Source organism: Aphidius gifuensis, linkage group LG4, assembly GCF_014905175.1.
Source record: "Aphidius gifuensis isolate YNYX2018 linkage group LG4, ASM1490517v1, whole genome shotgun sequence".
Taxonomy (NCBI): Eukaryota; Metazoa; Arthropoda; class Insecta; order Hymenoptera; family Braconidae; genus Aphidius; species Aphidius gifuensis.
Window position 1 is genome coordinate 2,479,273 of NC_057791.1, and position 23,098 is coordinate 2,502,370.

General features: G+C 23.6%; 1 protein-coding gene across 3 annotated transcripts in view; it reads right to left on the reverse strand.

Moving 5' to 3' along the window:
- Window positions 1-23,098, reverse strand: part of LOC122854456 (sestrin homolog) — a 64,082-nt gene that overhangs the window by 12,170 nt on the left and 28,814 nt on the right. The window contains exon 1 of one of the 3 annotated variants that reach the window (XM_044155112.1): window positions 8,142-9,118. The exons of 1 other annotated variant lie outside the window; for it this stretch is intronic. In XM_044155112.1, the coding sequence (XP_044011047.1) occupies window positions 8,142-8,162 (21 nt within the window). In that variant the 5' untranslated portion in view covers window positions 8,163-9,118. Of the gene's footprint in view, window positions 1-8,141; window positions 9,119-23,098 lie in introns of those variants that run through there. One more of the 3 variants, XM_044155113.1, reaches the window with a different exon arrangement.

A 23,098-nucleotide genomic window follows, 5' to 3' on the forward strand; every position in this document is an offset into this window, starting at 1 on the left:
AAAACATCAAGATCTATTGAAATTGTCGACATTTTTTAAAATATAAATAAATTTATAATTTTTTAAAATATATTTTCATCAAAACTTGCGTAAGATAAATTTAAAATTTCAATGATTTTGACCTCGTCGAAAAAAATAAGATAAAAAAAAGAAGATGGATAAAAAAAGAAAAAAAAAAAAAAATTGTTTTGCATGGATTAATGGGATTCATTTGTCATGGATAATATCAAAACCGCTCGAGGGCTATCGAACCGGTCGATTCAAGCTACTGGTAAAAACATTTTTTATTTTTTTATTTGCCCCATCTTCTGAACGTTGTTTTTCAGTAATTTTTTTTTTTTTTATTAATATCTACCGTATAAAAATTATAAAATATTTATTTTTTTATTTATACCTTAAATTTATGATTATTAAATTTTTTATTTCTTGAGTTACTGATGATTAAATTAATAATTTAAATTAATTGATTATTTAAAAAAAAAATAATATAGAATGTTTATTTCAATTTTTGTCAATTAACACTGGTCGACGAGAGTGGAAAGGTTATTGATTTTAATGAAGTCTTTATTCATCATCATCATCATTCTATCTCTCTGTTGAATTGTTAAAAAAATAAAGTCTCAGTTGTTTAACTATTGAAACTCATATTTCTAACATTTTATAATTTTATATGTATAAATTTACATGTATGTGTATGTAACACTTGAGCACTTGTTTGCGTGGCCTGAACAAACATTATAATATTATCCACCTTTCTTTTTATTTTTTTCTTTAGATTTTATATTTTTTTTCTTGATGGCATACACTTGTCTCACGAGCCAATCATCTTCTTTTTATTCTCCTCCCACACACACAAGATGAGAGTTAATTTTTTATTTATTTATCAATTTTTTTTTATATTTATTTTGCATTTATATTGTATGTTTTTTTTTTTTCATTTGCAAGATATTAATTTTGATAGTGCCAGAAAATTAAAATTTTTGTCAAATTAATTATTGATAATAATAAATTTTATAATATAATAAAAAAAAATTATCGACATCTAAAAATGTGATGTAATTTTGTATATACATAACAGATGATTTTTTTTAATAAATTATTTAATTTTATAGTGTCAGAGGTCTAAAAAATATCAATATAAAAAAAATTGAATAAAAAATAATCAAGAATTATTCTAACAAAGATGATTTATAGTTTATACAATTTTTTTTATTTTAAAGCGAATATTTTACGAGAGAAAAAATATATTTACTGTTGAAATGGAATTTTACCGACTCAAGTTTTCAGCTGTATTGAGTTGGAACACGAGATTATATATGTTACTGATATATGAGAAATCAAAAGTGATATGTTTAATTGTATACACAAAGTGTGTGTTTATGTATTAGGTCTAGTTTTTTTTTAGGCTTTGGTTATAATAGCTGGGTTAGCTGCCCAAGAGTCAGCGAGTTTGCCTGATCATGCTTACTGGTTAAATAATAAAATATTTATTTATTTATATTGTCTACTAAATGCCTTGCTAAATTCCAGTATCCTTGAAGCATCGAAAAAAAAGCCATAAATATATGTAATAAAATTAAAAATACGATAACCATGTGTTAGTGAAAATGTCGAGGTTGATTTGGGTCGCGAGAAATTTTTAAAAGATAAAAAAAAAAAAAAAAAAAAATGTTCATAAGTATATGGAATTGATGAAATAAAAGAACTTTTTCTTTACGATTTACTAGAAAATTATTTAAATATGTTTATCGTTAAAATTAAATGAATATATTTGTATATTTTATTCAGTTTGTATTTGAGAGGGTATTATTTGTTGAAGTGGTCCCCAAAATATAGTTCCTGACCTGATTTTTCTCTCTATATTTCGTGGTTGACTAAACAGCTGTTTCACCACAATACAAATCACAATCCCGAGATTTTTTTTTTTTCCTTATTTATTTGTCAAAAGAAACTTTGGGTCAGAGTACAAATAATGCATCAAATGCATGAACCTGCATCTAACGAAAAGAATAACGAAAAAAGAAAAAAAAAAAAAAAACTGCTCTAAAGTGGTTTATAAGAATGACACACAGGTGCACATATCACCGCCCTTAACCTTTAAAAATACTTCCTTAGCATAACAAACATGAAAAAAAGAAAGAAAAAAAATAAAATTAAACAAGAAAAAAAAAAAATAGCTATAAAATTCTCGAAGCAGTAAACTGAGACAGCTCCAAAAAAAAAATAAAAAATATGTTGAAGAACTATCCACATGGCTAGACTTGAGAAATTTACTATCTTAAAAATATATGTAAATTTCAAAGAATTTATATCTAGCGTAAGAGTAGTGGCAGGTTTTTTTATTTTGTTGTTTCTAAGAATTTAAGCTACCAAAAATTTTAAAAAGAGTAAACAACAACCAAATAAAAAAAAGGGGATCCACTACTTTATCCCGTTAATTTACACTTGGATACATCATTTCATAATAAAAGAAAAAAAAAATATATCTACATTTCTACCCCTCGTTCAAATTACCTGAGACCAACTTGAAAAATTCTACTAAATTATTGTAGGAGTATAATAAAATACGTGCCCAAGAAGATACAACGTAATATAGCGTGTGTGGTTTCAAATAGAAAATAAAAAAATATATATATATTAAAGGAAAGAAGATTAAAAAAAAAGCACACAAAAAGCTCGGTTATTTTAGTCTATTTTTAGGTCCCCATTATTAAATATGCGAAGCGAAAAAGTGAGCCAAATACATGGAATAAACAGAGAGATAAAAAAAACTCGTTTATCCGGCTCGAGGGTCGAGACTGATTAAATTTATTGCCATTATAAAAATGGGCCCTTAAAAAATAATATATAAATAAAAATATTATTATGACAAAAACAATATAATATATCAACAAGTTTAATATTAATAATAATATTTAGATATTTTTATTTTTATAAAATCGCGTGTGTGTAAATAAACTATACATTGATAAAAGGTGAGAATAAAAAAAAAACCATTGCTATATATTATACGCAAGACTACCTTCAATATTGTAAACACGCAACAATTATATTTGATACAATTCAATTTACTTCCTTTCAACTATGAATTTCACTTTTTCAATTTTATTAAATTAGCATTACTATATACAGATATGGTATCATAATTATCATGTTTAATTATTTGAAAAAAAAAAAAGCTATAACGTTTTTAACGCCACCTCGGTGAGTAAATGTTGCAACTATTTAAAATTTTTTTCAAACATGAATATTAAAGTTTCAAACTAAATAATCAAGCTGATAAAAATATTTATCATCCATTTAATAAATCGAAGAATAAATGCAGATCAAATGAGGGGGAAAAAATATGATAAATTGATACGATAATTTATATCAAGGGAAGCATAATTGCATAAATGCTCACTTAATATATATACCCACAAGATAAAAATATATTTTTTTTAAAAGTTAAATAAAAGAATAAGATGATGTTGAAAAAAAATGTGTTATTTTTTCATTATTATGCTGGGGTTGAACCAATACAGTTGAGGGAAGATAAAAAAAAACAATTTAAATGAACGAAAACAATGAGCAACGAGAGGAGAGAATACTGGTGTATTCTTATATTCATTGCAATATAAATATTTTTTTTTCTGTTCAACTTCTCTGTCCAATTCAAGACTTTCTTTTGCACATAACACACCCTGACGAAAGACAATGACGATTGTGTTTTGTGTTACTGGCGCATCGTCCATTAACAAGTACACAAAAAAAAAAAAAGCCGTAAAGTTAGGTCGGTTGGTATTGATCTTTCTTATATATATAAATTGTTTTTTTATATGGAAAAAAAAAATATATTTATTGTACAATACAGAGAGATACTTCCGTTAGGGGAAACTATTAAATTTTTTGTTATTATTGTTAATGTTTTTTGTGTATTCGTTTTGGGCAGGTACGTGTAACTCAGTCCCTCCTGATGATTAGCTTGATAAGAACTATAAAAAGGAAGAAAAAAATAACAGATATGTTTATTGTATTTGAAATGGAAGATAGTATTATAACTTGATGTAATAATTTCTGGTCACGCACAAATAAAATTCGTTGTATATTTTATAATAAAAACACAATGACCTGAAGAATATATATAGAAAATAAAATAAAATATAAAAAAAGTCCTCGGGCAATACAAAAAATATTTTGGGACCTTGTAAGAGTCAAATGATAATTTAAAGTATAGTCAGACCCTGAAGATTAATATTGATATTATTTAATTCTTAACATCAAGGACATAAATAAATTGGCTACATCTATACTCAAGAGACACAAAAATATTCCATCATCAATAAACAATGTTTTGCAGTATTCGATTGTCTTGTCTTTGTCTGCCAATATTCATAAATAAATTTGTATTCTATTTTTTTTTTTTAAACTTAAAAGTTGACTATTACATAAGCCATGAAAAAAGCCCTCTGGGGAAATTCCTCTATACCCAATCTTATCGGTATCTCATATATATTCAAACAATTTTTTTCTCGTATGTACAAATAGAGGCATCATTCGGCAGTTTTATATTAGATTTGTTTTTTATTTTTTTTTTTTAGTTGCGACATAAGAGAAGACAAATGAAGACTTGATAGTAATATAATCTCAAAAATTATTTTAACATATATAAAAAAAAATTTTATGTCACGTGTTGATAAGTAAATACTACTGATTAATTTAATTTTTTTTTTTTTTCAATATCATTGAACAATTTTGATACACGTGCACAGTGACGCAATTTATATACTTGAATATAAAAATTTGAATAGTAAATAAAAATATAAAAAAATTTGTTATTTAAAAAACTTATTTTGAATTTTAATATTTTAAGTTCATTGATCTATTAATTATTTATTTTTTTGTACTTCCTATTTTTTAAATTATTAGGAAATGATTGGTTTTTTTTAAATTTTTTTTATTTGAAGGTCTAGATATTTTTATTAATTTAAAAAATTATTATCAATGATTTTGGTATAATAATAAAAGAATGAATATTTTTTTGCTGGACCAATTATACGAATCTTGAAGCAATGGTTGTGATTCTCTCTCATGTGCTTTCGAGAGAACGATGCCTCAAGATATAACCGGTCCGCAAGCAACACCATAAACAATGACTTTCTAACTGGGATGGGACGCTATCACCCAATCACAATACACACATATACACAAGGCGCACCTTCCCACAATATTCTCAATTCTGGTTCAATAAAAAAAAGAAGCAAATAATAACGAAAATAAAAATTAAAAAAATCATAAATATATCCATTATTTGGTTTTTTTTTTTTTTTTTGAAAAATTAATAAAAATGTAAATTTTCCAATTTTCATATCAAATATATAATTAATATTCAAATATTTATATAAATATATATAGTTATAAATATATTTTTATTTAATTTACATTTACTCTTTATAATTTGAATTTAAAGAGCGTAAAAAACAAAAAAATAAAAAAAAAAAAGAAATTTATAATGAGATACAATTTCCACTCCCTTTATATTATATACTCCGAATCATCTTATGTTCTCTTTAAACAAGATGTTTATCGACTCAATTTAAAAAAATATATAAATAAAAAATTTACACATTGTGTATGGCAGTTAAATTTTGTATTTTTTTTTAACAGTCTCATAAAATCTATACGGAAATCAAAGTATAAAAAAATAAATAAAAATTACAAAATATCTTAAATAAACTAAATTTATAATATATATTTTGTTTATTTGTAATAAAATTTATTTTTTGCAACACGTGTAAAATCAATTTTTATTTTTAGTAATACCATCTAATTCAACTATTAAATTATATTTAAAAAATAATAACAAGGTTCAAGTAAAACTAAGACTTAAACAACCAACCAGTAAAATTGATTTATTTTTTTTTCTATAATATCAAAGGAAAAAATTTATAAGAAATAATGAAATAAAATAAATAATACACAGTGTTCAAAAGCATAGATTTAATATAGTGTATTTTACTTATTTTACTTGATTTTTTTTTCCATATATATATAGCTATATAATATCCTTTTTGCAAAGGATCAGGCCCCGAGGTCGTGAAGGCAAAGTACGGCCTATGACCGAGCGTAAACAACATTGGAAACGAGAACCCAGATCTCAACAGGTAAACCGGTTATTCTCGCACTCTTGGAAAACAATTTTACTCAAGTATTTGAAATTAAATATAAAATAAAAAAACGAGGACAGATTTGTTTTTATACTGAAAAAAATCTAATTTTCAAATACATAATGAAAGAAAAAAAATACCATGTACTTTTATTTTTTTTTTTTTAATTAATTTCACACAATTATAAGACAAAAAACATGATGAAGAAAAAATAATCATAATAATCATGAAAAAATATGTGTATAAATAGAATTTTTGATTGAAGTGGAGTAAAGATAATTTTGTGAATAATGCAGAGGGGAAAAGCTCCCCCATATGATGATAGATGTGTGAATATATATGTATACATGCAATTTTCATATAGATATATATACTATTATGTAAAAAAAATATTTTTGCCTGATCTTGTTTATATTTTTTTATTATTTTTATCTTGCTGTATTCATACAAAGCATCAACAATATATCCCTTTGTTCGATACAAAGCTCTACTCATCAATGGTAACAGGTACTTTGCCGATAAAATATATAGTCATTTACTATAATACATATATGTGTTTCAATATTAAATGATTTTTTTTTTCTTTTTGTCAAGGACAAATTGACTATACTACAAATCTTATAAGATTTTATTACATGAATAATAAATAATGTCATCTTGTTTATGTCTTTATTTTTTTATTTAATAAAAAAAATGTATATATTTATGTTATTTTTATCATTGAATATTGGCAAAAGTCAGTTTGTTAAAATTATTATTAATTTATTTATTCAAATATTACTTGGCAGTTGTTTAAATTTTATACGATATTATATGTACTTGAAGAATATAAATTTACAAATACACTTTGATGATAAAATAATTTATTATTGAATTCATTTGATAAAATAATTGTTTGAGAAAATATTGATTACAGTTATATACTTGATTGTTTATGCATTTTTTTTTTTGTGACCCTCGATTACGCAGACTTTTTCATTAGATTATTAGTATTATTACTCTATTTAATTTTTTTATATTAATTATATAAATTGTAATGTAATTAAAATGACTTGTTTTTTTATTTGTAAAATAAATTGTTATATTTATTTATTACTATTTGTTAAACTATTTTTAAAAATGATCATATATATTATTTATTTGTTAATATTTTTTATAGCTCTTATATTTGTGATAAAAAAAATATTTTTAAAAAATAGAATAATAATACTGACGTCAGTATAAGTCAGGGAGCTTTTTATTTTTTTTTTTTTCTGATGTAATTTTATTTTTTTAGCTGATGAAATTTTATTTTCTATGAAACAATACTGTTATAAAGTAGAGCATGAATATTTAGAAGAGTTTTTATGATTTTATGTGACAGTATATACATCAATATAAACACGTACTGACTTGATTAAATTACCTCGTTTTATATTGTTCATCAACATGATGACAATGACTAATTAATGACACTTATTTGGTATAAAAATCACGCATGAATAACATACTTTATAAATAAAACAAACTATTCATAGTTCAATAAAGAATTAAAAAATAAAAATATATATAGGAATTCCTTGTAATGGAATGGTACCGAAAAAAAAAAAAAGTCATAACAATGATGAATTTATTAATGTTTTATTGTTAATATTGAATAAAATAATTTTTGCTTTTTTAAATATTTCATGTCAATTGATTCGAGTCAAATTTAAAGAGACAGTTCGATGAGTTTTAAATTTCGAGCCGGCGTTTCACAAGTATCGAAACATCGGCTTTAATTTTGCTCCAAAATAAAAAAATATATATATAAAGACAAAAACTAAAATGAATTTAAGAAAAAGAAAAATATTAAATGACTGCTCCAAAAAACATTGTTATAATTTAAAAAAGTAAAATATATAAAATAGCCTTTGAAAATGAAAAAAAAAAAAAAAGCAAAAAAACACCGGTAGCATGTTTCGGACCAATGGATAATTTTGTAAATCAAGATAAATATGTAATAATTAAACTCACGTCATTTCCAATTTGACCCATTATAGAAGAACCACCACCACGCGCGGTATCCGCCTCCGGGTGGAGACCTATTTCGTCCGCCACAGGAATTTTGAATGACTTCAATAAACACAACACGTCAAAATAATAAATTTATAACTTTAAAAAAAAAAAAATTAATTTTTTCTTGTCTTTTTTTATAATTATATAGCTATTATTATCAATTAATTAATTAATTAATTTTTATTTTTCAATTGAGCTTTTTTTTTTTTATAAAATTTTTGTCTTTAATTATTAAAGAACAAAAAAATCAATGATAATAATTTAAACTCAATGAATAAATTAATCAAGTATATAATTAAATAATATTCTTATATCACTGATTTTAAATTTTATATATTTTTATTATACGGCACATATGAAAATCAGTATTAAATAATAATACAACCGTTAATTGTCACTTTTGATTAAAAACAATTTGATATATCACAGATGTTCACGAGCGGCCGGTAAAATATTTTTCTACCAACATTTAAAAAATTTATACATTCATAAAAAAACGAAAAAAAAAAAAAACTCAAATAATTATTTTTTGTCTTTATTATTATTATTTTAAAAAAATATTTATATTATTATATCAATTTATATCACTTTTTTCTTCTCTATTTAATTATTATCTTTTGATTAATATATATTTTTTAAATTGTAAATAAATAATCTCTCCTTTTTCACGTTTTTTAAAAATCTTTTTTTTTTTTTACTATTTATTATTATATTTTTTTGTTAAATCGCGATGACACGTTTATCAATATATAATACGTGATAATTATTATTGACAAGTTCAAGTTACACTGAACATCACGATTTAAATAATATATATTTTAATAACGGAAGAAGCATCTAGACTTGGAGAGAGCCGGTTGCTAACTGACGCCTCTCAAAGTTTCAGAGCTTTCAAAGTATGAAGTACCCGTGGCCACTGCTGCCATGCGATCATCTGGCCGGGACATTATTTTAATGGTGGGAGGCAAAGAGCCGGGCAATGTATGTAATAATGATAGTGGGGGGTATGCCGGTATAAATTTCTCCTTCAAAATATCAATGTGTTGAACAGTGTTGAATACCCCTCTGCTCACTATTACACACTCTATATACTTCTATGTATATAATTCTACTTCGATCATTCAGGGCCGTCAGAATTTTTCATTTTTTAAATTCAAATTATCGAATTTACCCTAGAAAATATACATATATTCTAAGTTTGTAATTTATATTAACATCATTATAACGATTACGATTTAAATAACTTATCCAAAAAAACTTAAGACTCATTTTTTGGCTTAACTTTATCAATAAGACTTTTTGTACTTAAGATAATCGAAATAATTATTAGGCAATTTAATTTTAGTGTGTATGGTTTTATTGACAATTGATAGACCTTAGTTTTGGATAAATTAATTGAAAAATTTTTGTAAATAGTATGATTTATAATAGTCATTGTGAACAAAGAACATTTGCACAGGGTTAGATATTTTATAATATACGTTACTGAACCGGCAAAAGCGGCTGACTTGAATCAGCTGATACCCTAGCAACAAGAGTTATACTAGCCATTCTAAAAATATATTTTGCTCATTCGTAAGAATCAACATTATATTCACACACACATTTATAAGCTATGTACACATATACATTGCTTAGAAAATGAAAATTCAACACAATAAAATTGTCTTATATTTCAAATATTTGAATATTAAAAAAATGAAAATAACATGTTTATTAATTTTTGTTGTTTTTTTCTATTTCAAGATAGTTAACTTCCGGTAAATCAATAATAATAATAATTTTTAATTTTATTATTTCAATTATTATTGTTACATTGATGGATTTATGACGTTTATTTCAGTATGACTTGTTGCAAGGTGCGGCAATATAAGTAAACAACATATATATGCATTTAATGAAACAACAACAGAGCTTTAAATGACATAATAAAAAATAATAAAAAAAAAGTATTTATGTAAATATTATATTTATTTATTTAACTAGAATGAATTTAAAATTATAAAAATGATAATTTTTTTGACGTAAAAATAATTTTTATTAATAATTTAACAACCCCTAAATCATTATTTCCTCTATTTTTGTTTTTTATATTCTGTTAACTTTGGATATGTGATGGATATATTTATTTTTCCAATACATTTTTTTTTTTCTTTTGTTTATTTTAACGTGGGTGAAAATCCGGAAAATGCGTAATATTAGAACATAGAGATGTATGTATATATATTTTTTGGTATGTTTATTACAGTATCCTGCATTTTCCATTGAGAGGGTATATTTTATTTCCGGGTGAAGAATCGATGAATTCAGGGTCTCGAGATAATAATAATATATGTACATGTATACATGTATATGTTTGAAGCGAATCTCGGAAAATAGAAAAAAATAAAATGATGAAAATACGACTGGGGGTTGAAAACAATAAAAAATAAAAAAAAAAAAGGAAAAGCTATCAGGCAGTGGCCGTTTAGTAATGTCCCTTTGTCTTTGATAGCAATGAAGATGCCAAGGGGTTTCCTGTATATAAAAACAGCAAAATAAAAAAAAAAATAAAAATGAAAAAAAGGGGGCCTTGGGGGAGGAAAAAGGGGGAAAAGAGGAGAGGGCGTGACAACGATGAAGGAAGCCTTCTTGCTTAATGCTTCCTTTTCTTTGTCGTATGTGTGTCTCATATAGTTACTCGGCTTCACATTACTATTATAGAATAAAAAAAAAAAAAAAAAAAAACTTCACATCTTGCAGTTCAGAGCCAACAACGGTTTCATACCATTTTCCATACAGGCCTTTGCTCACTAAGAGTCTTTGTTCGCATCCTTGTGAAGCGTGCGTTGACATGATACAAAATAGAAGCACTCTTTTCTGTATATATATAGTTTTACGGTATACAAATCATACGAATTTTTGAAGACTTAATCTATAGCAATAAAAATTCAAAAAAATTATTTTATTTCAAACTTATCATATTTGTTAATGCAAATATATGATGCTAACAATTTATACGTTACTTTGGTTATCATATCTAGAATAAAAAACAAGTAATAAATCACGTTACATGTCATTTTCATTGCTTATCTATGTAACTGTTTCTAAGATCATTAATAAATTAACAGTCATTTCGCATCCTTATATGTTGACATATATATCATTTATCTTTTATGAATAATTTTTGTATAAAATAATGCAGTTTTGAGCTAAACAGAAAATCTTCTATCTGAATTATATTAATAACATAATTTTATGTTGAATTTTTATAGACCATTGACATAAATCATAAAATTACAATAAAACATAATATACAATCATTTTCTAATTTTGTATATATATATATAATTATAAATTTTTATTTATTTTGTACTTTAAATTCTATTATCAATTTTTTTTTTATACCATTCTAGGTCAAAAGACATCTCTACATATATATACAACATTTTTTTGTATAAATGTGGCTATGAATTTTTTTTTTTTTACTTCAACATTTTTTCACTAGAAACCGTCTGAATATAGTGTATATATATAGATTGCAACAAATTTCTTTTCAACTTCAAAATTATTATTATTATTTTTTTACATTTCTAAATAGTTTGTTAATGACAAAAAATATATATAAGACTGATGATGTATATATATTTTTTTTCTGCTAACATTTTAAAATAGAAAAATGTATTTTAATAGAATTGTGTGTGTTTTTTATTTTTCAGCAATTCTTGCGCAATTGAATTTTAAATATTTTGATAATTTTAAAGGAGGAATTTGTTATTAAAGTTTAGTGATAAAGAAAACAAGTAAATAAATTTAACGAGACAGTAAGTGTGTGTCATGCCACCGGTATGACTCATCGTGCCAAATTACTGCCATTTTCATTGTCATTGTTTTATTTATTTATTTGTTATATCTACAATTGTTTTAATGATATTTTTGCAAATTAAATAATGGAATTAATCAATAATATGACGAGTCAAATAATAAATTAAACAGTCATTTTTGAATACTGATTGATTGAAATAAAAAAATATGCCTTGAGGCATCAATAACAAAACGTTTCCTACAGTTGATCGTGAAATATATATTCACTGTCTTTTTTATTGTCATGAAGAATAATTTTATGTATGAAAAAAAACAAATAAAAAATAAGTTTTGAAATTGCGGAAATGACAGAAAATTAAAAACAGATTTAAATAGAAAAATAAAGTTATTGATCAATAACTGAAAAATAGATATTCATATTTTTTTTTTTTTTTAATATACACATTTAAATTATTAATTCCATCGTCTAGCAAACTCGGAAGGCATTATGCTATTATGTTAATAGTTAGCACGGTCGGTGCACCCGAACTTCCGTGACACCTTTTATACTTATTGTGTTTAACCCCGTCTGTTAATCGATATTCAAAAAATAACATTACACTATAAAAAAAGTATAAATAAATTTTTTAACAATATAATAAAAATCCATAAAGAAAAAAAATAATTTTATTTAAAATTCAATTATAGTTTTTTTTTTTTTTTTTTTTACTTTAATTGTTTACTAGAATAAATAATTATTTTTATTGTCATTTTATGTTGGATATATTTTTTTATCTCGTTAATTTGCTACGGTATAGTGAGTTTGAAAGGAAAACCATTTTTTTTTTTTTTAATATCCGTTATTATATATATCCAATTCCCAAATGTACATTGAAAAATAATTCATATACATGTTTTTCTAAAAAAACCTTTTGAGCATTACTCACTGTTTATATAGATAATTTTTCGACACAACTGTGCCTTCTCTTTGAAGAAAAATTTAATGTTAATTTTCATACTCATTTTATCGTTTTATTTTATCGTAAATTTTGTTTATTAACAATAAATTTACATCGTGATATATATAGGTGTAAAAAAAAGAAAAAAAAAGATTAACCGTTTCAAATGTATCTTAAAATTTTTGATAATAAAAAATAAAAACACACAATAATCATTAAAAATAAAAAATTATTAAGGTTATTAAAAAAAAAAAATGTATTCTTTTGAAGAAGAGAAGCAAAAAAAAAGCACAAAACAGCTAAAAAAAATTTTAAAAAATGATGAGAGGAAAATAAAGATTAATTTAATTGTAAGCAACTACTGTAGGTAGTATAAAATTGCACCAAGTTGCGGGGAATTATTTCCAATAACTCATAAAAGAAGATTGGGCGAGGTTAGTGTTGTTAAAAAGAAACATGACTAGAGTTCAACGAACGAGAAAGCGCGTCTCGTTACGGCACTACTATGCTACTATGCCATATACTTGCTACTGCTATTACCACACCATCACCCAAGAAATCTATCTGTTGTCTATCTCTATATACCTATCTATCTTTTTTCATTTTTATCTTTTTTTTTTTTTTCATCATATATATTCGTTTTGTATTCCTTTCTTCAGCTGTCCATCAACAACACAACTATAAATACAAAACAAAGTAAATCAGAGGCCGTTATAACGGCTAAATATTTTTATATAAAAGTTAATAAAATATTAACATTGAAAATAATTTTTTTTACAGTCTACAAAATCTTTGACAAATGATTTGCCAACACAGTATGATCATTGGCCACAACGAATAAAATTATAGGTTTCTATTTACATTTTTTATTCCCTTTTAATTTTTCATCTCTTTACAGAAATATTTTTGTCAACGAGAATGAGACAAATGGTGTACATATTTTTCCCCATCATATTTTTTTTTACATTCAATTAAATATATAATTTTTTTTTTAGTCAACTCAGCGCGATACTTTCTTTGTTACAACCCCATTGAATTTTATTTATTCCCCCTTTTTTTTTTCGATACACCGCCCTCTTCATCACTAGGTCAATGGGTTACATAGACCCTAGAATTCAAATAATTCACCTATTTATAATAATTTTATGCAGAATAAAAAAAAATATATATAAAATAAACCGCTATAAATATACACCTGCAAAATTTAACAGTTAAAAAAATAAAAAAAAAAACATGATTATATAAAATACACAGTAGCTCTTATATATATTTCTCATATGCAAAATAAAAATGTTAATATAAAATTTAAAAAAATAAATAAAAGTCTATATAAACATATGATATTATTTATATGCTAAAAGATATTTTGATAAATTACATGATAAAAATAAATGAAGACAATTGTGCTTGGCAAAAAAAGTAAATTAATATTTTTATTTCTTTTTTTTTTAAGATAAAAATAATAATAATTCGCGTGGGCAATTTAAATTGAATGATGAGGCACACTGCGATTAACGACTGAATTTTTTATTTTATTGTTATTATTATTTAGAACGTTGAGAGTATATAAAACGACTGGAATCATAAAAGTTTGTATAAAATTAAGAAAAAAATAAATAATGAAAAAATTAAATATATAAAGGCGAATGGTTGACATTGGTATAAATGTAGTTGATTTTTTTATATTAAAATATATATATATTTTGTTGGATGAACATTTGTGTATATATATACATGTTATGTTCACATTGGACAGTACTTTACGATTTATAAAACCGGTTCAGTGTTTTCAACTCAGTTTGCTCGCAAAACTGTATATACTCATGGAAGACTTTGTCTACACATACACTTATATATTTTTCACATGTATTTATATATTGCAACATATGAAATGCTTTTTTGCAATGCATAACACGTCGTTCGATCCACCCATACCTCCTATTACCAAAGTCTCCGTTAGTCAGTCGAATCAAGCACTGATATTGTTATTCTTTTTTTTATGGCAATTTTATTTTATTTTTTTTAAATTTTATATTTATTTTTCAAACTAACCAATACAGAAGTCATCATAAAAAAAAATTATTTATTTTTAATAATATATACCGATTATCATTGTACTGCACGCTATACAGTATAAAAGATTTTAAATTAAAAAATAAATATAATATAACAATATAAAATAAATATTCAATCAAGTTGAAATATATATAATTTAGTTGAACATAAGTATATAATATTTAACAATCATGAATTTTTATTTATTTATGTTATAATTATTATTAAAAATAAAAAACATTATTTTTTTTTTATTGATATTATAATAATAACAAATTTTAATATAGCTCATAAAATAGCCAGTTGGTGTTCGTGACTAGCTAAAATAAAAAATAAAGAAACAAAGAGATAATAAATAAATAAATAAAAAATTAATAATAATAATAGCAACAGCTAAATGAAAAAAAAAAAAAAAATGACTACGCACAAGGAACAATGATTGGCTGATCCTCAAGTCGATCACATAATTTTTTTTTTTTCGATTTATATTACTTTGTCGATAAATAGAATATTTATATAATTATATTTGTTTTTTTTTTTTTATATATTTTATACAACTCGTTACACATGCATAAATTATGTACTTGTGTGTGTTTGTATATAACGTTCGATGAACGACGAATATTAATTGGCTTGCCCTTGATAAAAAAAAATATATATACATCACAAATAGAATGACTCAACCTGACTATCTATAGTAATAGTACAAGCCTTGATGACGAGGAAGAGGAATAAAAATAAAAAGATTCTTGCGTCAATATTTTTTAACAATATATGTATATTGATAAACTTGTTTTATATATTATTTGTAATTTAAACTAGAATCTTATTTAAAAAAAAAGAGAAAAAAATACTGTGATAAAATTCATAGAGCTTATGAGGTTTGGGCTTAAAATTTTGTAAACATAATCAAATGAAACCTTCAATTTTTGTGGCGACAGACAAACCAGACATACTATTCAACTTATTGGCGCCAGATTTCTCAAAACAAGTATCTTCGTGGGCCCAATACAACTCAGCTTCAAATTAAAGGGGTGTCATAAACAGACTATCATGAATGTTATTCAAAAACATGAAATTATCTTGAAATTAAAATTTATAAAAAAAAGCTACTAATTATTAGGTATAGTAAAAAAGAAAAAAAATAAAAACTTAATTTAATTAAATACCTGATACTTGATGATTATTGAATTTTCTTTGAAAGGATGTGTGTGTGTATGTACACGTGTTTTATTTATTTTTTATTTTTTTTGTTTAATCTTAGCAATTGATCTACTAATAGATACTAAATTCAATAAAATTAGTCACTGCAAAATTTATCGTGACACTTGTGGTTTAATTCAATCTATACATAATAAACTTGACTTAAAATTTGATTCAAAAATAAAAGTTTTAATTTTAATTAAAAAATGTATTTTTTTAAATTGTTTACAATTATACGTTTGTAGTTATTTAATTATCATGCTACGAAAATAAAATTTTTAATCAGTTGTTATTTGAATGATAATTATTCGTGATAATCAACAATTTATGAACATTCGATTTTATTTTTTCTCACGTGTTTTTTTTTTCTTCTTTTTTATTTTTATCAAAAAAACAAATAAAAAAAAAAATCTAAAAATATATACTGATAGATTAAATTCAAATATAGAATTTTTTTTATGTTGACCACGATTTGAAAAATATGTGTACAATGATAAAAAAAAAATATGATAATATTCTAAAATTAAAATTCAAAAAAATAAAAGTTTAAAGACCAGTCAATCAAGTGACACAAATATAAAATCAACTCTTATATATTTTTTTTAAATATATTTTTAAAATTAATCTGTCTAATCTACGAACATGACATAATTTATAAATTTGCATTATTATAAATTTATATTATTTTTTTTTGTTGAAATAAAAAAAAACAAGTAATATCTAAATGTAGATGATCTTTGTAACTTGACATAACAATCTAAACTTATATCACATAAGCCGGTAAGAATGAAAACCACAAAGAAGCATTAAAAATTAAGATTAAATCAACTTATATTTTTTTCTTTGTTAAAAAAATCATGATAAAGTTAAAATAGAAAATAAATAGACTTAAAAAATATCAAGTAAATTATAGTATATTAACAATACTTGTGATATTTTTTTTCTATTAAATTTTTTTTTCTTTGATTTAATCAAAATTGAAATACTCGAAAATTGGTTGAAACTTTTGTGTTGTAATTTTCTTTACAATGATTGATTTTGAAAAACCGTTATTTCTGATTAAAAAGAAAAATAAAATTAAGATAAAAAAAGTCTGCTATTACAGATAAAAGTATAGTTCATTTGTCTTTTCGCTGATGCAACAATTTTATCAACTGAAAAAAATATCTTCGACATTATTTGAAATTGAAAATTGAAATCCAATTTCAATTTTAACCTACACATTTTTTTGATAATCTAATAAATAAAATAAGCTGTAATTTCAAAAAAAAAAAAAATCTATATATTTGATTTTATTCTTTTCCAACAGATAATACTGAAAAAAAAATAAAAAAAAAACGTTTATATATATTTAATGTTTTATCATGACTGAATTTTCTGTATAAAAATATCCATCATTTATGATTTTTTTTTTCACAAGTTACAATACAAAAGAATCCTAAATTTCGATATATACAAGAACCATTTCCAGTTGATGGAGCAACGGTTCGATACAAATTTATGTAATGGATTAGTATGTGTTGAGTGTACATACAACCGCAGTTGTATATATTTAATAACAAAAATAAAATAACAAATTTATGAAAGAATAAAAACTGTTGATGCAGTGAAGGGTTGAAGAAGTGGCACAATAAATTTAACTGCATGAGGGTAAATATATAAGAATAAAGAAGAATATATATGTACAGATTGACGCCCAATTGCCGATCAGTTATGTACAGTAAACACACAAAGAATTATCGTAAACTTCCCCTACAAATCTATAATTTTATTTGTTCTGTCAAACAAAGAATATCGGAAAAACTATTGGACACGTGAGAGTGTACAAAGTTTAAATATTTTCAGTAATATAAAGAGAGGTAAAATTAAAATAACAACATAAATTTATAGACAATAAAACCACGCAACTTTTTTTATGTGTTATCATTTTGTAAATGATAACTTATCAGTTTATCAAGTTATCATCCATCAAAATTTAAAAAAAAAATTCTAATAAATTAAATGACAAAATATATAAACATTATTATTTAAAAAAATAAATAAATATTTTAAAATATACAAGTATAATTTTATCTTTTACCACAAATTTTAGTTTTTTTTTTTTTTTGATATTTTTTTATCGATCGTAAATGTCATGGAAAATATATAATGGGGGAAATCGTAAAAAATCACACACACACACATATATAAATTTTCATCTTATAGCAAAATCCGAGTGCATATGTATGACAGTATACCCCCAGAGAGAGATGTCCCGTTGCGAATACAACTTTCAAAGCATACATAGATATAAAACACATAGTTGGTTTTATATGTCAGCTGACTACCACAGCATGAGTTTGTTACACAAAGAAAAAAAAAAAAATAATACAAGCATCTATTTCTTCCCTTTTTTTTTTTTCTCACAATTTTATTTCATCTCTTGCAACTTCTGTTATAACACAACTTTGCCTTGGCACAAATTTTCTTTGTGACGTCATGGATAAAATAAGGGATGAAAAATAAAAATGCCAAAATAAAAGATGTTAAGAAAAAAATCCCCCCACTATGTAAACAAAAATAAGGAGATAATATAAAAATGGAAAAAAAAAAAGTAATAAAAAAGAAAAGTAAAGAACTCATAAGACTTAATCCAACAATTTATACCAATAATTTTTTACGATTATGATATTTTTATGCTACAACAGTGACATTTTATTGTCGTGTTTTTGTTGTTGCAATTTGATTGGTTTTTTTTTTTTGTATTAAGGGTGAAATGAGGGAAGAGTTCATGGTTGATGACGTAGATGATGAAACAAAGAAAAACGTGTTTTTTTATTTTTGAAAACAAAAAAAGTAACATGAGACAAATATACATATGTAAGACATCAACAAATCAAATAGATTTTGATGGGTGTTATATGAAGTGTATGTATATATTTCTATTTTATTTCTACACACGAAAAATCAAGGACATAGATTTAGATTTGGTCTACTTTGTTTCGGAAAAACTTCACACCCTGGCATACATAAAGAAACATTTACACGACCGAAGGGGTCCTCTGAATCGTGACTAACATGAACATTTATTCAACATGATTGTATTGTAAATGGCTATATGGATATAGTGCGATATGCAAGGGTGTTTGTGACAATAACAACATGACTGGAACGAAAAACACGTGAACAAAAAAAAAAGAGAACAAAGAAAATTTCCACAGTATAATTTATTCAAAAGGAAGGCCATGGTCAAAAGTATTAAGTATTAAAATTGGTCATTGAAATAATTGGAATAAAGAAAAACATAAAATAAAAAAAAAATGTGACATTCCACAACTGATATGATAATTTATGCAATTTTAAAAATAAAAAACAACAATTAAAAAATGTGTGTGTTTTACGACAAAAAATAAATTCAAGTATAAAATAAAAATTTACTTTTTTGTTCATGTATGCAAGAAAGTAATCAGTTTAGTAAATATGTGATTTAATAAAAAATAAAAAAATAAATAAAATCAATTTGATAATAATGTACATGATGATAGCTTTGGACCCAGGGACTTCGATCAATATATAAATTATCATTATTAAAAAATAATGCAATGCGGAAATAAATTTCATCATCTATAGGTTGTGATAAAATGGTGGTAATAATTAATAATTTTTATATCCAAAACTATTTTGTTGACCTCATTAAAAATTAATCAAAAAAAATTAATTTATTTTTTAAATCAAGCAGTGTTGATTTTATTTATCAAATATATATATAAATTTTTTTTTAATTAAGTGTTTAATGTATAAAATTAAAAATTTGTATCAAAATAAAATTATGAATTAGTATTTGTGATTAAGATAGCAACACAAATGTTAAATGTTGGATAATCATTTCGTCAAGTTGTCATTAATGATCATGATAACATATTATTTTATTTGTTACGTTTAAAATTGACCCATCATGCATAATATGACCTAAATTTTTTTGGGTAACCGTTTAATATATCCTCTGGCATTTTGTATTTTTCCACTCGATACCCATATTATTTGCATAAATAATAAAATAATTAAAATATAATATGTTTGAAAAAATAAATAAGGGTCGAAGGCTCATGTATACACAACAATGAAACTCAGGGTATTTTAAATTGAAATTTTTCTTTATATTTTTTATACTTTTTATCCCCTTGGAAATAGGGTGTTCATTTCCTATATATTATTATTATAACGTTATTTTACTTTTAAACATTGTTCATGAACTTTTTGCTATTTCTTTTGTATACCCAATCATTATTTCATTCATCAATACAATCAAAAATTATATATTATTATTTACCATAAACTTTTGGCTGACTTGAAAAAGCATCAGTCATATTTGTAAAAGTAATAAAAATAATTTGAGTAAATATTTTTTCAGATTAAATAAACTTTTAAAATCACCGGATTATTTATCCTTTTATATTTGGGAAAAATAAAAAAATTATCATTAAAAAAATTTATAGATATAAAGGTATATATTTTAAGCCTGATTTTTTAATATAAGCAACCCTTATTTATGAAAATATCGTGGATATTAAAAAGCTAAAAATATGAGCTAATAAATTTTTTATTAAAATTGAAAAAAAAAATTAAATAAAATCAATGAAAACAAAAACAAATTTATATTTCATTTATTTTTGTAAAATATATATCAATTTATTTAATTTACTTTCTATATTTTATTTTTTATGAATGATCATTATTTTATACTTTTTATATTTTTTATTTTCATCATCTGTTTCAATAAAAAGTTGAAGTAATTCAACAGACTGTTTGAGTTATTACACGTTTTATATATTGTCGGAAGGTAACAAAGAACTATTGCACATGATCCAAGGGTTTAAGGGTCGTGCTCAAGAGTTGATTTCGACTTTCCACCACGTTTTATCGTGCGTCTTGCATTAAAACGTGAAGAGTAAAAAGAGAAAAAAAAAAAAAAGTATATAAACATAAAAAAGAAAAAAAAGGAATTAACAAAGCAATGAAGCATTGATGGAGGGAAGTTGTTTTCCCCCATGTCGATGTTCTTTAGTACATTTCTGAGGTAACATTATCCTTCACAAAAAAAAAAATAAAATGATAAAACCAAAGTAAAGAGGCAAAAGAAAAAAAAATAATAATAATACCACATAACAAGTCTGTCAAGCAGATGAGTGTCAAAGTTTCTTCTAGTCTCATTAAAGTTACCACTAAGTATTTTTACCATGTATAATGAGTCCTTGTGATGTACCATATATAAATTTATGCAAATTTTCAATCGCGATTAAACCCGAGACAGGAATTATTATAATAGTATTATTGGTGTCGCTGTTGAAACGTTAAGTTAAAGAAAAAAAAAAAAAATTTATATGTAAGAAGAGAAAGAGGAAGCACAGAGATTTTAAGTCGACTTAAAAACATTATTCCTAGATGAAATTCAACCGTAAATAGCTTAAAAATAGAAAAAAAAAAATTATCTATATCATTAAAATATTTCACAGTTATATATATAAAAATTAAAATAATTAATAATACATTTTAAGCTAGACAATTAAAATTTTTTAAAATTTAAAAAAATTATAACTTAATTGAATTTTCATGTTGTTGTATGAAATATTTTAAATTGTGTATATATTTTTGATTAAATTTATGGTTTAAAAAAAAAAGATTATTATCAAAGTGTGCCTACGTAATTTCATGGAAATTTTTATGATGGTCGTTTATTTTTATTTTATTTTTTTTGATAGGCAAAGGTCATGTTTTTTTTTTATATTTTTATATATTTTATATTTTATACCGTTTCACTGTCATGGTCAGATGAAATATGACTAGTCATCGTTTCAAAGACGTTAGATTTTGGTGATGTAAGTTTTTTTTATTTTGTTGCTGTTTGTTTTTTTAGTTTTTTTTTTTTTTTTTATACGACAAAATTTGAAAGATTGAGAAGGTTTTTTTTTTTTTATTCTTTGAATAAGAGTGTGATCCGTGATAATCGTCTTGATGAGTTGTATTCATCAGTGTGTTAGAGTGTGTGAGTGTATATATGATATATTTATGTGATGATGGCGTTGAAGCGTAGCTTGGTAGCTGTGTTATACTTGTGCACAATGATTAATGGGAGCGTCAAAGTAACTATCGAGATTCAGATCGTCCAAGCGAAACGGTTGACTTACTTCAACTTTGCCTACAGTGTTATACTACAGCCCTATACGGAAATTCATATTCTCGTTTTTATAACAAAACACAAAGGGATCATGGAGTCTTTGTCTCGCCCCATGTTGCTTCATGAAAAAAAAAAAAAAAAAGAGTTTTAAAAATTATTCATTACTATTTTCCTGGGCCCACACGATCACAAAAAACATCACCCTTTCGTCAGATGAAAACGAATAATAAAAGCAAGAAGATGTATGCAAAGAAAAAAAAAAAGTATAACAATGAATGATAAAAAAAGAAAGGAAAAAAAAATTTTCTCTCTTTTAAATTTACAAGTACATTTGGAAATAATTTTGTTATTATATTGTTTTTTGACTAATGAAAATTTTTTATATGTTAAAAAACATTTATTATTATGTTATTTGTTCTGATGATAATAATAATAATTATAATGGCTTAGTCATTAAACATATGTGTGAATAATTTTACAAGTAAAGTTTATATTGATTCATAAAATAAAAATATGTCATTTACTCATTTTAAAGGAATTTTTAAATTCAATATAAATTTGTTATTACAAGATATATTTTTCAAGACTGCTAGATATTAAATAGAATATCTTGAAAAATATTTTATCAATGATAATAAAACTTGTTGTTTTTATATATATATTTTTTTTATTTTTATTTTCATGCATACTTTGGTTTTTTTTTTTTTTGTTCAAATGTCAATTATCATTTAATGGCAAAACCATATAGAGTATAATCGCAC